The sequence below is a fragment of the Colletotrichum scovillei genome (genome assembly GCF_011075155.1).
Source record: "Colletotrichum scovillei strain TJNH1 chromosome Unknown Contig00012, whole genome shotgun sequence".
Taxonomy (NCBI): Eukaryota; Fungi; Ascomycota; class Sordariomycetes; order Glomerellales; family Glomerellaceae; genus Colletotrichum; species Colletotrichum scovillei.
In genome coordinates, this window is record NW_023336270.1 from 1242883 (window position 1) to 1260070 (window position 17188).

The window sequence follows — 17188 nt, forward strand, 5'->3', positions numbered from 1 at the left end:
GATGAGAAACCCTGACGGGACGACGTCGAGGACGGAGTGACGGAGTCTGTGGACCATGGACCGTGGGCTGTGGTCACTGGTCACTGCCCAGGTGGTGGAAGTCGTGGGGGAGATCAAGGTACAGGGTACAAGATCCGCGTGTACAGGGATGTTCCAAGATACGTACCGACACCGTCTTTCTCGAATCCGAATCTGAGAATTCAAATTTTGAACTTTGGCATCAACAACTTACTTTAGCTGTGTGACTTGTCTGCGTGCCGACTTCCATGTCAGACTTTGGCTCGCCTTTATGGGTAAGGTACCCTAAGGTAACAAAACAGGTTGCCAGATCTCATGAGATGCGTCCACCGTGACCTATAGATGATGGAATTCCCTGATGGACTAGTGGACTTCCATTGCGGCTTTTGCTCACGCTGACTGAGAGCTGATGTTAGATATCCTACTTATCCAATGCCTAGAGCCCCGTCCTCAAGGGCACCCAAGGCACCGTCGGAAGATTGAGGGCATGCGGGAGAGTCTAGACAGGGTACAGGCCCTCAAAGCACCCTATAAGCTCATGGCAGAGGTACGTACGTACACGTACTTGGGATCCCCAGGCCCACTGCGTTTTGATCATTTCTTCTGCGGCCTTGAGATACATCCAGGTGCGACTCCACGACACTATTCTCCTGGTCTCAATGCTATCAAACATCTCTCTTTGGATAATGCGGGTTTTACAGCTCGCTGCCTGGCCAAGATTGCCGTACATCATGCACAGCAAGTCGCCTCTTTCATTTGGTGTTCGTGTTCACCCTCGTTGCCACCACTGGACCGCCTCAAACCAACGTAACATAAGACCAAGAGACCCCTTTTTACAAAATCTCCAAAGTTCAGCTCAGCTAAAAGTTGCCGGCTGAGATGATGTACGGTCGATCTTCGCCCCATCCCCATGCGTGCCCTCACGGCCTCCCTCCGTGTCACATCAGATCTGTGATCCGCGGCTTTGACAAGCACGCGCTGTGTCTAAACAACACCCACTGTCCACCAAAAAGCGCAAGACAACGAAGCGAGCCAGTCACAAATGGCAAACCACTGATAAGTTACACCAAGTGAGAGCACTTGAATCAGAAGGGTTGTGTCCGGCCGTGTGGCCCGACTAGTTCGGGCGTCCCGATGGTGACATTCGCCCCCCGTCCCGTCTCCATACTGCCGCCCATGCTTCCATTGCCAAGGGTCTCCATTTTGAGTCCGCCGATCAGCCCCCTCCACCGACAGCTGCCAATCATCGCTTTTGCATCTTGGGTACTCAACCCCCCGCCGTGACCTTGTCGACGGATATGATTGGGCCTGGGAGGGAATTGACTCTTTGTGGTCCAAGGTACCTAAGCCAGACTCCCCATCTGTTCCACTGCTCGCGTGGAACCGCATCTCGTTCATCAATCAGGCAGCCATATAAAAATTTCCCGGTACCGCTCAACCGCCATCAAGAAAACAGTGTTTCGACTGAACCTTTTTTTGAAGATGAAGGGGACACGGGGAGATGAAGATCCCTTGCCTTTCGTGGTGTGAAATTGCCTCAACAGCTGCAGCCAATGTGTTTTGCAATGTGCCGAATCACCGAACGTCCCTTGATCAGCGTCTTTATGCCCATCCCCTTCGTGATGGGAAAAAGGCAATTGCCAGGTCGTACGGAAGCGATCAGTCAAAGTCTAAAGAGGCTTGGAAGGCAGGCGTGGCAGTCAAGGCAAGCATTGAGGTGACACATGATGGAATCTTCGAATCTGACTTCCATGAGTGGAACCCGGTCAGCACCCAAAAGATCCAATGTACATAGTCATCAATCTACGGATACGCATGACCGGAAATATCGCACAGCATTCGTAGCTTATCCTAGCACTGCCTGGAAGCTTTAATCCAAAGTTCAAACAAGTAGGAACGAGCTCGGAGAAAACGAGTACGAACAAGCCAATTGGAAAGCTGGTGACCATACGGAGCAGCTAGAGGAACTGCGGGCCCGGGAATACGGAGTAATCATATTGACGGCATGCCTGATTCCAACTCGGGGAATTATCACTTGTTTCCCGGGCAGTTGCCCTGGTCTGCCGAAATTTCCGAGTGGTTCGTCAGTCATCACCGAGGTACGAGTATCCATGATCCATCTGCCGTTCATTCGTTCCAATGCTGATGCGTTCGTAACTTCGTATGCCCCGAATGCTCGCTTTGTATTGCTAAAGGTAGTGTTATGTAAGCCGTGCATGAGCCACACCTCTATTTCGAAGCCACGTGCCATCTTTCGCCACGTCCCATTCGGGAAGCGCCGCAAGGTGTGGCTTGGACTGCTATTTTTATTCTCCCATCCCAGAATCCCAATTTGATGGCAATGTTATGTAAGCGCGTTCTCCACCAATAACGCTCCCCCCTCCGTCTCTGCCCCGACCCTCAACCGTAACCCCCGAGTCCGACCCCGACATCAAGCGGCCTTCTGCCTTCGGGGCTTGACTTTGTCGGCAGCCTGAACAGGATCACTTCGAACCAGGCACAGTCCCTTCGACACGGTCGTCGGTCTATCTTCAGGCAAGGCGAAGCGCGATGAAAGCGCGCACCGGCGAAGAAATAGACGCCGCAAGCGCGATCCTCCATCCAAACTGGCAGGGCCCCCTTCATCCATGCACGAAGGAAGCACTGCTTCCTGAGCTCCGCCTCTCCGTCCATCTATTTCAAGGCGTCACCACGACTCAAGTCTTCTGATATAACTTTGCTAGGAAGAACCATCTGTTTACGATGCCCTGAGTGTGGCGTGCTGTACTTAATGTCCAGGAGCCGTGTTTCGTTGTTATCGTTCGCTCCGAGGACCGTGGGCAATGACCTACCTTCGTTTTCAACATGGTGCGGATGCTAGAAATGTATCAAATAGCGTGAGTATCTCGTAACTGTATTCCTAGATTTGAACCCCCATAAGCAATTATATCAGTTATACGAGATGTGTGCGGCACAGCAGATTCGAACAATTCCTCAAATTTGCCTTGGACTTATTCTCATATCATCAGACACTGTCATGTTAGGCCCATTTCCGAGCTCCGACGCACTGAGATTCCTATGAAGGCTCCAATGCCCGATGGCGGAGAGCATATCCGTCGTGCGGAGCTTGAATACCCAGGACCCGCCACGCGAACCCTTGGCCGAACGGGAGGCAACATTGCATGGCACGCCATCTCACAGCAGCCACTCGCCGAACCCAAAATAAAGTCTACAAGCGTACATGTCGACGTTTTGGAGCGCTGACAGCGCAAATGGATCGAGTGGCATGAGCGGCACGCCAGTCCTGACGATGACGACTGTATCTTCTGAGAGCCGCTGGACGGCCTACTTTACAAGTCAGAGGGCAGCAGCAGCAGCAGCGAAGAAGGATAAGTAGAAGACGACGAGGGAGAGCTTTGACGCTGCTGTGGCAGTGACCGGCCAAAACGAGCGCTGCCTCTCGTGATCGAAGCGTCCAACAAGGAATACATCACGATCCACGACTACGTCTCAACGCTGCGCCCATGGCTGATGGGTTACGGCAGGACATCACACGGGCTGATAACCTGATGGGCGACAGGACATCCGAGGAGTCTGAGAGTCTGGTGGTGGATGTGGTCACCTTGGACTATTTAAGCATCATGGACGAGAAGCGCTTTCTTCGTTCCAGATACACTGGTCCCCAGATTCCGCCTTCGGGCATGAGCCAGGAGTACAATGATTGGCTTCTGAAATATGTGTTGAGGCCTGCCGTTCCTCTTGGGGGTGCAGTTGACAGGCCGCCACCCTCACCATACGCATGAGATACCGCACATACGCTGAAGCTTTGATGGCACTTTTTGGGACAAGACAAAGAAGGAGCAAGTTGCAGGGCCGTGAGGGTCAACTTGAGGCACAGATGGCCAACGGAGCACACATTCAAGCAAAGTTTCAGCAACGGCCAAGCGTAAGTCGACAGTCCGGCCCCACAAGCCATCCGCCCCTGTTCCGATCCTCAACTACAACCCCCGAGTCCGGACCCGATATGTGCGACTTGATGATATCAGGGCTCAAGACTTCGGTCATTCATGATACTTGATTCTATTGCCTCAAGCTAGACACTTTATGTGATACCTTGGATCTGGGCTTCGGCCCCCTTAGCAAGCAAAGGACTATCGAGGCGCGTACGACGCAATTGAGTGATGCCGCAAACGTAGGGATCAAGGACGGAACGGAAGGCCGATGGGTTGAGGTTCTTCAGGAGCACCGCCGCCTCAAGTCATGAAATTCAAGGCGTCCCTTCCTCCGCCACTGTTGTTTCAAATACTAGTCTTTCACGATCTTGCACATTGGGCCTATAGTATGGTTTGAGGAGGAATGTTTAACCGTTGACGCTCGCTCCGCACATAATTGTAAACAATCACATAAAGCATTCAACTTACGAAAAGACGAAAACAAAAAAAAAGAGTTCACCACCGGTGTGGCTACATCTCTTGGTGCACTTTCTGGGAATCGAACTCGAACTCGTAGCCTGTCGTCGAGTAGGCTGTGGGCGTAATTTGATTGTTGACCTTTAACCACTCCACCACCCAGCCAGTTTGACCTGACCCGTCGACCTAGACGGGCGCCTGCTGGCTGGTGACAGGAACGGAGTTGGAGTGATTTATATAGGCATACACTAGGCAGGAACGGAATCTTCTGACATCTGGCTGTGCCTGCCTTCGCTTCCGGCATGAGACGAGCAAGTCCAGCCAATTGGTCTTTTGTCCTTTTCTCATCTGCTGTTATTCATCTCTACCTTAGTCAAGACCCAGCCGCATTCGAATCCTCGTTCTTCGCTGCAGTGTAGGAGTTGCAAACACATATGTCATCACGCTGCTTTCACCCATGCCGAGAAGGCAAGCCCTCATTTCGAATTGATATTGCCATCGATCCGCATCCAAATAGCTGGCTATTCGAACTGCCTGTGCCATACCGAATCACGGTTGACTGAACTGAACTACGACACAGTGCTGTTCTCGTCTTCCCTTTCAAAAGTCAATCTCTGGTTCTGCGCCCCTAGGCAAACAAAAACCACCCATGACTTATAGCGTTAAGCTGAAACACAGACAGCCCGGGCCTCACGATGCCATACTACACAGCCTCGACTTCTAGCCAACCCTCAACCCCCGGCTCGTCTCAATCCCGCGTGAGGAAAAAAAAAAGGTCAAAAGACCTAGGTAGCTGTTCAAGGGCCGGCGCCGTGAGAGGCCATTACAAATGTCGCTCATTAGTTTTTATGAGAAGATTTATTTCCTCTATGCGATCCTTTCTACATCGAAATCATAGTAGTGTCGTGGCCTAAATACCTTCCTAACCACGCAAACTCCATTTACCCGAGAGCAGCCATGACAAGACGATTGCCTCCGTTGGCACTAACAGCAGCCCCGTTGACCCAGCGCCCCTCCTCGCTAGCAAGAAACCCAACAACGTACGCGATATCCTCGGGGACCCCGATCCGGTCCGCCGCCGTCGTGTCTCGGATCTGCCCGTCGAAAAACCCCGCAGGCATCAAATCCTGACTATTCTTGATCGTGTCTGTCGCCGTCAGACCGACAATGACGCTGTTGAACGTCGCCTTGGTGGTCTTGCCAAACGCCTCGGCGAGAGAGCGCGTGTAGCTCTGCAAGGCAGCCTTGCTGGCCCCATACGTCATGCTAGGGTCCGAGTTGGCTTGGTACGCCAGCACGCTCGAGATGGCGATGACGCGTCCGCCGCCCTGGGAGGGCAAGTGAGGTAGGACGGCGGTCGTCAGGGAGATGGGGGCGAACACGTTGGCCTGCATGACTTGAAGGAAGACGGGGAGCGTCGTGTCCTTGATGGGCTCCACCTTGGAGTAGTCGCTCAGGACCGCGTTGTTGACGAGAATGTCGATGGAGGCGGCGGAGAGCTGCTGGAGCGTCTGGGAGACGATTTTGGGACCAAAGGTAGGGTCGAGAGCGTCTGCTTGGATGGCGATGGCGGTTTCTACCCCGAGTTTGCGACACTCGTCTAGAGTCTTTTGCGCCGCGTCAGAGTTGCTGGCGTACGTGATTGCCAGCTTGGAGAGACCTTTGCGGGCTAAGTGGAAGGCAATGGCTTGTCCGATGCCGCGAGACGCTCCGGTGACGATGGCCGTCTTGCCGGCGAGCGACCAAGGCTGTTGCGTAGCGGGAGTTGAAGACATGTTGGGCGTTCTTGGAATCTTTGGTTGATGTAGTCTTGAGAGTTACGAGTATGATAAAATGTTCGAAGTGAATGGTGAAACTTTAGAGAAGAGCCGTGGCATACCGATGACATTTATAAGAATCGTTCTTCTGGGTTCATCTTGAGGGCAGCTCAAAGAGCTCGCCATCCTGTCGGTCGTCTCCTCTGGTACACATCTTCAAACTCCGCTGAACTCATTGCATGGCATGTCGTCGGAGAGAAGGTCGCCGCAGCGGAAGTTGATGTGGAGCATGCGGAGCGGCACTTGGACATCACAAACGGCGCCGAGAAAGGAAATTTTGGCCAGGAGGGAAGGGGAAAGGCGGTCCGGAGATAAGAGGTATTAGTCGCCGAAACTCAAAAACTTTGCATACGTGCAGCACGAACCACCGGCGTAACTACTGACCGGACGAACCTCACGAACCCATGGAAAAGTCTCCGAAAGACGGCACTTGCTTAAGCAACTGCAACGACGGGGCCTCGGGTTGTTGACCGTGTCCGTCTGGGCTAGATTGAATTATACGCAAGTCTGGGATGGGGGGTTGTGCCCAAACTTGAACAGCGGAAACAGTGGTCAATCACCGTAGACATCAAAATTACCTTCCTAACGAACTTGGTTATCTCTCTCCCTGCCATACTTGGCAAGTTTCGCCTGTGGCATGAACAATTAGAAATTTGGTGCTGTATATGAGCGAAGACGATTCTACATATGCGAACACTATGACTTCAATCACAACGACGGCGGCTGATAATCCTTCGAAAACCTGAATCCCGAACAACGCTATGGTTGATATGCCCACAGAGGAGCTTTATCCAAAATACTGTCACAGTGCTTCTTCTTTTGCTGGATTTATCTTGGTTCATATAGTAGCAAGCCTCAATCGAGGACTTATGAATGTTGAAACCCATTAAGAGCTAGCAGACTTTACCAACCAGCGTTGCCCGAACGAATCACGTTTACAAAGGGAAATAAAAACTCACACTTCGATTCAAAACCCCCTATCTGGTAACAGCCATAGTACGGACCTGTCTTTTGGACGGAATAGATGATAGTCCCGTGGTACTGTCGCGGACAATCTCCATGAACTTTGACATGAGGGTAGTATGCTGATTCGCGGGTTGGTCTGAGCTGAAGTCTGAGCTTTGGGGCTGGCCCTATCGCTGTCAACCTTCGCCTCTCCCTTGTTGGCTCAATTCCTGGCTATACGGATGTTGTCTTGGGGGCGCCTTCGTTGTCGACGGCATGCCAGTCACCAGGCGTTTCAGCACTCGGCGTTGGTCTGGTAGGATTTGAGAGTCCTCTGTGAGACGGCACAAGACTTTGATATTAATCCAAGGGACATGTGATGGAGGGAAAGCGTACTCAAGCCCAAGATGCCGACCTTGGTCCAACCGTGAGACAACAGAGACATTCGATCTCACGCTTCGTATATCAAGTGATTTCGCAAACAGGCAATCACGGAGAAGCATGGAACACTCAAGTATCAACGAACAAAATGTATTTACGAAACAAAGCTCAAAGAAAGGCATTTTATGCCCGCCGGCGCATTTTATGCTCACCAGCACCGGGAGAAAAACGTCATACTCAAAAAAGAAGCATCGCGTTCAAAAAACTCCCACACTGCCCACTTCTCCCTCCCCAAATCCACGGGGAACAGGGCCATATTTCAGGCACCTGTCCCCCTCTCATATACCAAATCCCATAAATCCCCGGGGCCAGGCCGTCTTTCAGACCTGCTACCCCTCCCATATACCTAAGTTAAGTTGCCCGAAGGCTTGCCCGAAGGCCAAGAAAAAAATGTGCCCGAAGGCGACCCAAAGAATCCACGGGGCCAGAACCGTCTTTCAGGCCTGCGTACCCCTCCCGTATACCATTCCAAATATCCACGGGGCCAGAGCCGTCTTTCAGGCCTGCGAACCCCTCCCATATACCGGTCTTGCCCTTCCCCCTTCCCCAAGCTGTAGAATCAATCTGGTTGCTGCCTTTCGGCTGAGCAAACGCAAGAAAAGATCACGAGCAAAGGGTTCGAAGAGGGGAAGAGAAGAGAAGAGGGTTTAAAAAGGGCTGGTCGTAAGACTCAGCCGGTGTGCCCGTAGTAGCCCACCTGGTTCCCCCAGACCCCGTTGTACTGGTACTGGCCCAAGGCCGCCGTGTAGGAGGTGGCTTGGGGGTACTGGAGGGGGTAGGTCTGGGGGAAGGCGGCGAGGGCGGGAGGGGAGGGGACCTGGGCTCCGAAGTAGCCCATTGCACCGCCGGCGAAGCTATTGGCGTTCCCGTGTGATGCGGATGGAATACGCGCGGGAGCAGGGGCGGGAGCGGGAGCAAGAGGAGGAGTAGTCGAGGCGACGCGGAGGAGGGCGGCGGCGATGACGGGTATCGACTCCGGCTCCAACTTGCCCACCAACTCGGCTATCTCCTCTGGAGTCGCAGGTGCCATCTCCAAGGGAGGACTTGGCGGGGGTGTGACTGCTGCTGCTGCTGCCGCTGCCGGAGGAAGAGGGACGGGGGCTGCCTTCTGAGTAGGTGGCAGGGTCCAAGACGGCACGTAAGCCGGCCGGCTCTCGCGTCTGGTCCTCTTTGCTGTACGAGGCACCTCAGCTCCGAGCGGAGTGGCCGGCTGCTGCTTGGCATCCATGTCGAAGACGAAGTCGTCGAGCGCGTGACATGTGAGGCGGCCGTCCCATTCCGGGTTGTGGAGGAACCGCGGATCGCGCCAGGTGGAGTGGGCGGACTCGGCGAAGTGGTAGACCTCGACGACCCAGCCGTTGGCGAGGGCGGACTGCACGGCGGCGGGGAAGCCTCCCTCCATGTCGCCGTCGAGGTTGCCGTCGCCCGTAGCGAGGATCATGACGCCGGGGGCGCCGAGGTTGTCGAGGACGGCCTTGCGCATATGGTGCTGGACCGTCTCGTCGACCCCCTGCTCCTTCATCGCGAAGGAGCCCGCAGACGAGGAGGAGTTGTCTGCGGGTACCCGCAGGAGGACCTTGGCGGTGTAATCACACGCCTCGGCCTCCTGCAGGTACAGGGGGACGGAGGAAGGGGAGGAGGAGGACCTGCTGCTGCCGGCCTTGTTGTTGCGGGAGCCGACAATCACGCCCTCCTTGACCTCTCTGCCTCGCTCGAGTATTCCCCTGAATGCGTGGAAGGAGAAGGCGGAGGTTGAGAGGCGCTGGTCCCTAGACATGCCCATGCGCTTCTTCAGGTCGTTGAAGAAGGACACGGAGATGTTGGATCCGTCGGCGTAGATGTAGAGACCGCGGGCGCATTGCTCCGGGTAAGCTACGGCCAAGGACTCGTCGCGAGCGCCGAAACGCTGCTGCAAACGGGCGGCCAAGGGGAGCTGGGAGCTGGGAGGAGGTCTCTTGGCGGTCTGCTTGTTGAAGAGCCTCTCTCCCGCGTTGTCGTTGTCGGCGGGGGCGGCGGCGGCAGACGAGTCGGAATGGTAGCCCGAGTCTGAAGAGGCTCGAGCTACCATTCCGACAGCGACGGCAGCGACAGGCTTCTTGTCCTTGGGCTCGACCTTTGACCGTTTGGCCTCGGCCAAGTCCAAGGACTGGTAGTTGCGCTTGCTGCCAGTTCTGGCCATTTCTTCTGTGGTGAATATGAGAGGGAGGAGAAGAAGTGGCTGAGACTGTTTGCTTGAGGGGCTCTCTGACTTGCAAAGAGGCTCAAAGCAATGTAAAGAAGAAGAGTAGACTCTGTCTGGCGAAGAGAGAATACGTGTAGATGAGGTGGAAGTCTCGTGAACTCGCAGATTCTCAAACAGCTTGCTGAAATCTCCTAGGGAAGTAGGTGGTTGTGTAGGAGATGGAGAAGGTGAGTGAGATTCTGCTACGTCCGAGGACTGCAGAGAAGGGATTGGAGAGTCCATTTTATAGTGCTGGAGACGAAGAAGACGACGGTAACCCGTGTGGTGTCTCTGAGCAAGTTATCTGTATCCAAATGATACTTGAAGTATGGTGAAATAGTCAAGGTGCCGGGAACCTTCTTGGAAGCCGTTGGTGATAGTCAAGGTACCGGGAACCCTCTGGGAATCCCAGAGAGGGGATCAAGGTTGGGTGCTGTGACCAAGCCCCTTGGCCGTGACGGAAGGCGATTGGGTTTGGCGAGTGCGGAATAAGGGTGAAAACCGTGATACTCATCGGAGATAGCAAACTCTGCCCGAAACGGCCACCTCAAGTTGGCCGTAGATGTTCGAGAATCAGACCGGGTTCTCTCTGGCCAAAGCTCACGGTAAGAGCCTCAGGTATCTGGCTCAAACTGTGCTTCAGAGATTCGAGTAGCCGTATATCTTGGCCGAACAGGTTGAGGACAGAAAGACGGAGAATAGTTTCGGTGTGATATTGGGTATGTGGCGACCCAGTTGTCGACTTAGTTTTTGGTACTGGCCTGGCTGGCCTAAGTACACTCTTGATTTCGAGGTTTGAAGGTTGCCGCAGATCTTGGACGGCCGGGTTGCTATGATTCCCAGGTTGCTGGACTCGCAGAGAGAAGAAATGCCAGTCGTTATGTCGAATAATAACAATGTTTTGTTGTCGATAGCCTCGAGTCAGTTTTAGCTTAGACCCTTGAAATGACACCCAATGAAGAACTCGATGTACCAAAACAGTCAACGATCAAGGTGTGACTGAAAGTCAGATAGAAGGGAAACACCAATGTGAGCCGTGGGTGTATCGTAGCCGTCAAGTCGTAAAAGTCCTCCTACTATCCGCACGAAACGCCGACGCCACCCAAGAAGAACAAGGACGGGGCTATGCAGAATAAACACCGGGAGAATCGCGGATAGCTCGAACTCAAGAGAGAGACAAGCACAGCAAGGTAAAGAACAAGAAAGCAGAGACTCTGGGAAACAAAATTCAAAAGTCCTCGGTCCGACGACAAGAAGAACGGTTCAAGAGTTGGTGGATGAACTCGCCACGAACGGAATGCTTCAATCAGCTAAACCCGGGTAGACGAACGGTGAAGAGGAAAGTAGGTTGGGCGGTTGAGCAATATGGCGGATCGGATGCGGGCGTGTGTGTGTCGGTTTCCTCGGGTTTAGAGGGTGATGAAGTTCGTGAACTCGCGGGTTAAGAGAGAGATGAGAGAAGGCTGAAGTCGAAAGTGAGAAGGCGAAAAGGCGGTTATGAGTAAGAGTAAGGAGAGGTGAGAGGTAAGAGATGTAGTCGGAACTAAGAATCGAGAACGTCAGCGAATCATTCAATCCTAGCCGCCTTTGGGCAGAGCGAGGCTCAATTAGCGTGCTGCGCTGCATTTGCCCCTCACCCACGCGAATCGGTTCGCCCAAAGGAAAGGGTCCGATCTCTGGTGGCTCTGGGTGTATGTAAAGTGGGCGGGCACACGGGCACAAACGTCCGCTCGGGTTGGATGGGCAGGACTGGGTACTCTATTCATTACACTACCATTCCAGACTCATATATAGAGGAGCAGAGTCTCGATTTCACGTCTTTTGTGAGTGGTAAAGCAATATGGGAGTAGGAGTAATCATATAGAGATGAATGCCTCTAATTTGGTCTGACAGGCGAGTTTCCACGTTGAGATCTCATCAGGAATAGAACATCTAAATGCTAAGCAACTCACTCAAGATTCAGCGGTAGAGTCACACAAGTCGGCACATGACCTTGGGGGGCGAATCAGATCTACGCTAGTGCCCCTTGGTCGGGTCCAGCTCTGGCCTGTCGGGTTCGATGCACTGGAGAGCTTGCGTCTCATTGCGTGTGATTGGTGCAAAGTCGTGCTAAATATGGGGTAGGGGTTCTGAGGCAAAAAACTGCCAAAGAAGCATGGAAGGTTTCCAGACGCAGTACTGCCGTGACTGCGTACAGTAAGTGGCCGGAGGAACTCGGCCGGGCCGCTCCCTCGATGGCGCAGGTACAGCCCGCCAGCCACTCACAGAGCTTGGTCTCCCAGATCAGCCTTTGTCTTGTTCATTTTAAGTTGTCTTACTCCCCTTCAAAGGCTTCGGGGTTGGAGGGTGCATGGTGATGAAGATTACCAAAATGTGTGGTTTGGCGTAGCGCTGATGGATTCAGCATGGGTACTCAGATTGAATCGTGGCAGAACGCACTTGGATCAATACTCATAAATAGACACCAAGTCATTCATGGAATGAGACCATTCATCAACAGTTCCTGTGTAGACATGAAATGCATCAAGGGCAATGATGGTAAAACACGCCTGGAAACAACGGGACCTCTGAATACTGTTCATCTCAATTGTGCAAATTAGGTACTTGAACAGGCATCATGAGTATCGTATCATGATGCCCTGACGATGATAATCTTGTTGATACGGTGAGCCATTTCGTTTTCCCCTCAAAACTCCAGAAAGCCAAAAGGTATCACAGCAGTCCGACCCGCCGAAAAAAAAACTCCGCTCCCTTTCTACCCAGGAGATCGAATCCTCCCTGCCTTACCCAAGGCCCTTCAATTACAAGCTTGTATCGAAGGGACAGAGAGAAGCAGGAATGGTGTCGCTAGAATACACATTGATGTCGCTCAGTCCGTTCAATCAGTGAGCAGGCTTGGGCGTGCGCAGACTGGAGTGGACAAAGTAAATGTCCTCGAGGTAATTGGCACGCTTCGCCTCATCGGCTCGCTCCTCCTCCTCTTCTAGCTCCTTTCTCGTCTTCTTGCGGCGAGCGGCGCGCTGCTCCTTCATGAGGCGATCGTGACCGTCGAGATCGCCCTCCTCGCGCATGCGCGACGTCTCCTGGGCGTGCGCCTCGACGTAGCGGACCAGGGAGTCGGCGGCCCAGTCGCGCAGCTCATCACCCGTCTTGCCCTTGGCGGGTTCGGTGACCTTGTCGAGGGCCATCTTGACCTTCAACTCCTTCTGCTTGGCGACGGCAAAGGGCTTTGCGCGGGAAGCACGTTCGGCCAGCCATTGCGGGTTGCTCTTAGCAAGGTAGGCGAGGCTGTGGCCCGAGTTGGCATTGTCTGGGGCGAGGCCGTGTTCGGGGCGGGCGATGGGCGGTGTGGAGTAGAAAAAGATTCTGCCGTTCTCGTCCCTGTTGTACTGGCTGCGCACCTCTTCGGGGATCTGGTCATTGAGGGACTCAGCCAGGGTAAAAACCTCGGGAGGCCGAGGGGGGTTGTAGGCATTGGCGGGCTGCATGGCATTGGGCGTGTTGGCCATGGGGGTGCGGGCTGCAGCGGGATGAGGCTGCATTTGATGATGGTTGTAGGTCGGGCCGCCCATGGGATTTGCTGGCATCATTTGTGGATGCATTTGGTGGTGGCCGTGCTGTTGCTGGTGGTGGTGCTGCTGCTGTGGGACCGGCGCTTGGGCCTGATGGTGCTGGTGCTGTTGGTGCGGCGGGAGGTGGTGCTGCTGCTGGAACTGAGGCGCTGGAGGGGGCGGGCCTTGATGGTGGTGCTGCTGCTGGTGCTGCTGCTGCTGAGGGTGCATGTGCTGTGGTGCGTGGTGGGGATGGTGCTGTTGCTGGTGCTGATGGTGCTGTGGGTGCTGCTGGTGCTGGAATGGGCTAGGCGCAAATCCCTGCTGCTGGTACATGGGGCGGATGGGCTGCTGCGGAGAGTGAGACGCCTGGTGAGGAAGTTGGGGTAGAGGCACCGGCGTTTGATGGTTCACCGCGACTGGCGATGCTGAAGCATGCTGAGGCGTGTACTGCTGAGCATACATTGCTGGCGACGGAGACGGCGCAGCTCCCATTCCGTGCCCATAAGGCGTGGGAGGATTACCCATCGACATGTCGCTCGGCGTCTGGCGCATCGCCTGGAGAACTGAAGGCCGTCGCGCAGGCTCTTGGCTCATGGGCGGCGGAGAAGGCGTGGGCTCAGGTGGAGGAGATTCCTGTACGATCAAAGTCAATTTTGTCACTAACGGAGAAAACCAAGTGAAGGCCAAATGAAGCCCAAAAGGTAGGCTGTGAGAGACGGAAAAAAGAAAAGAAAAAAAAAAAAACTAACGCGCAAGAAAAAGAGTGAAAGTGAGGGTGAGTATGGCAAATTGCAGAGCAAAGGTAAAGGGTGAGGGTGAGAATGAGAATGAGAATGAGATCAAGAGTGAGGGCAAGAGTGAGAGTAAGAGGTGAGGGCACAATTTCCTGCTGCGAAGCACGTCTGATACGGGATGCAGGGTGTTGTTATCCCACACGCGTCGCTCCCTTTATCTGCCTGCACTGCATAACCGAGAGGGACGACGAGAGGGTGTGCTGGTGCTGGTGCTGTTGGAGGGTTGGCAATTGTCCCATCCACCTCCTTCATCCAGGAGGCGGCACGGTAAGGCTGTGTGGTATTCGTCCAGGTGTTCCAGCGTGTATACCGTATTGCTGCACGACACCCGTCCGGCCCAGGACCATTCTGATAAGATCAAACAAAAGGAACAGCAGCAGGGAAAACAGAATGAATCACATCCCAAACTCACATTTGATTCTCGAGGGCGCCGATGCACGGCACCAATAATGGGCGGTGCGTTTGCTGCCCCCCAGGTCGGTTTCGGGAGCTCATCCGTTTCCTTCGCATCCGCCTGCAAGAGGTGTTTGATTGGGCTGGGCACCTTCTTGAGCCGCCGCGGCTGATCAAACAGCTTCATCTCGTAGTCCTTCTCCCGCACTTCGTCGGGCACGCAGCTCGTCCACGTCTTGATCTTGTTGAACTTACAAGTCGCCTCGTTGTACCGAGACTCGCACACGTACACCTCCTTATCCGCCGGCAGAGTACGCGGCCGTCCTTTATTGAACCGCGTAACGAACATGACGAAGCATCGGTCGAGCACCTCTTCGATCTGGTGGTCGCGATACTGGCCCGTCTTGGCCACCTCGTTCTCGAAAAAGTGCTTCTCGAACCTGTGCACCGTCTGCTCGGGACGGTAGTACCAGCAAGCGTTGATCCATCGCTGTCCAGCTCGGTCTTGCCAAGTTCGGAATATTTGCGCGACAATGGGTTTGGCCATGTCGTTGACATTACGAATATGCACCCAGTCGCCTACACAATGTTAGCACCCCGATTCATCCTTTCCGAATGGCCCAAGGACCGGGAACAGAACTTACCGACTCGCCATGCCTGGCCGTTGTGCTGAATTTCCGATAGTGGCAGTTTGCCATCCTCGTCACGGAATTCATCGTCTGGCCTCGACTTTTCCTGCGCAACCAGCTCACGTGCTTGCTTCTGCAGCTCGACTGCGGCTTCATAAATATCACTGGCTTCCTCGTTGTACTCCTTTGCATTGTTGAACATGAGGTCGATGTCCTTGAGCGCATCGTCGACAGTCGAGTATTTCTTCCTCTTAGCATTCCTCTTGATGTTGTCGAGCGCAATAGGGTTGGCGATGACTTGGTAATAGTCCGGGTTCGCAAGCTTATCGGGCAGCTTCTCAAAGGGACCAATGAGCAAGTCACCGTCGTCTGACTGAAACTTGCGCAGACCCTTGATGACGTTGTGAATACGCGCTTCGAGCGGTGTCAAGACTTTGGGAGGGCGGCCGCGCTTCTTATGTTCGTCTTCCTCCCGGGCCTCCTCAAGCTGGCGCTTGGTGAGCGAGGTTCGGCCACGCCTCCTGCTTCGCCGGCGTTTTCCGTCATCGTCGGACTCGTCCTCTTCCTCCTCTTCCTCTTCCTCCTCCTCCTCTTCCCCTTCGTCCTCTTCGGATTCGGCCTCTGGCGACGAGTCTTCTGCGGGCGGGAGCTCGCCCAAATCGGGAAGCTCTGCCTCTTCAGACTTGATCGTGCCTTTGGCAACGAGTTTCTGCAACTCCTTCTTGAAAAGGTCTCGGATGACGGTGGCACTCTTAAAGATGGCCGAGGAAGGCCGATTATACACCTGCGCATTGTGACAAATCTGTGCAAGATCGCGAACAAACTCGGGGAAATCTGTGTACAGCTTCTTTTGGATCTTGTGCTACTCGGGGTCAGTTCTGTGTCGTGCCAGCAAGGCTCTACGAGTAGGCAGGACATACGCGAATGGTGCTGAAGGCGATGGGGTTCTCGATGATCTCGAAGTAATCTGGCAGTTGACGTTTATTCGGGATGCGCTGGAAACTAGCCGCCCACCATTCACCGCTGCAATGACAACTAATTAGCAGCAAGACAGGCAAGGGGTGCGTCTGATCCGGACGTACTCTTCATCCTTGTAGTTGCTCACGGTTGAGCTGATGGTTTGGATGACGTCCAAAAGGTCGCCAGGCTCGGATTCCGCGGGGGATGCGACACCATCATCTGGGTCTCCGTCTGCATCAGCGTCTGCGTCAACTTCGCCATCCGCATCTGCATCTGCGTCTGCGTCTGCATCTACGTCAATGTCGCCATCTGCATCCGCTTCACCGTCCGCGTCTGCGTCGGCATCGGTGTCGGCGTCGGCGTCGGCATTCGCAGCAGCGTCGATATCCATTTTGTCGGATTCAGCCGGTTTTGCAGAGACAGTCAATTCGGGTTGCTTGGCTTCGGCGGTGCTGGCGTCGGGTGCGTCGGTCATTTCGACATCCTTGGTGACCTTGGCCTCGATGGACTCGCGCACTTCGGGCGCGTCGCTGCGCGTCGCCATAGTCTTGTTCAACCTCTTTTGGGGAATCGCAGAACGAGGGCAGCTTAAGGAATCCTTTTCTCTCTGACGACAATTGAAGACAGAAGAATTCAAGCGAGACTCTGGGCCCTCTTGATTGGCAAGGTCGAGTAGGAGAAGGGGTCGAGAGCTTCCGTCGCAAAGGTGGGATTCTACAAGTTACTACGTTTCTTTGGGGGGAGCTGAGGAATTGAAGGTTTGCGAAAGCAGTGAGGCGGGAGCTGGCCGGGGTCCTACGGGTACAAGTGGTGCTGCGAGGGGATGTTAGCAAGGAACGAGCCCGGGGCCTGTCGTGGCCTCTTCCGGCTCCACCTCGGCTAACTGGAATATTGGCGGCGGGCAATTGAGTGAGACTTAGATCAACGGCTTCCTTTGTACCTTGCGCCGTCCAACGGGTGAGAGGGAACTTGATGGTGCCATCTTTTGTACCTTCCTCTCGCCTCTTTGAATAGCTTCTTCTCATCTC

The 17188-nt window shown here is 54.2% G+C and overlaps 3 protein-coding genes across 3 annotated transcripts; all 3 read right to left on the reverse strand.

Annotated features, from left to right (window-relative positions):
• Positions 1 to 5347: 5347 nt before the first annotated feature.
• HER10_EVM0009010 (uncharacterized protein) lies at positions 5348 to 7284 on the reverse strand (the record flags this gene model as incomplete). The annotated part of the gene is made up of 2 exons (XM_035478513.1): positions 5348 to 6154; positions 7276 to 7284. 2 exons carry the CDS (start codon positions 7282 to 7284, stop codon positions 5348 to 5350), a joined length of 816 nt encoding a protein of 271 aa, XP_035326282.1.
• A 941-nt stretch (positions 7285 to 8225) lies between these two features.
• On the reverse strand, positions 8226 to 11726 carry HER10_EVM0011968 (uncharacterized protein). Its single transcript, XM_035481375.1, has one exon. It carries the CDS (start codon positions 10071 to 10073, stop codon positions 8280 to 8282), a length of 1794 nt encoding a protein of 597 aa, XP_035326363.1. The 5' UTR covers positions 10074 to 11726; the 3' UTR covers positions 8226 to 8279.
• A 743-nt stretch (positions 11727 to 12469) lies between these two features.
• HER10_EVM0004590 (rsc complex subunit) lies at positions 12470 to 16873 on the reverse strand. Its single transcript, XM_035474226.1, has 5 exons — positions 16283 to 16873; positions 16121 to 16223; positions 15216 to 16062; positions 14591 to 15150; positions 12470 to 14017 (listed from the first exon to the last, which is right to left on the reverse strand). The coding sequence occupies exons 1-5, from the start codon at positions 16702 to 16704 to the stop codon at positions 12713 to 12715; spliced, it is 3237 nt and encodes a 1078-aa protein (XP_035326154.1). The 5' UTR covers positions 16705 to 16873; the 3' UTR covers positions 12470 to 12712.
• Between the last annotated feature and the right edge of the window lie 315 nt (positions 16874 to 17188).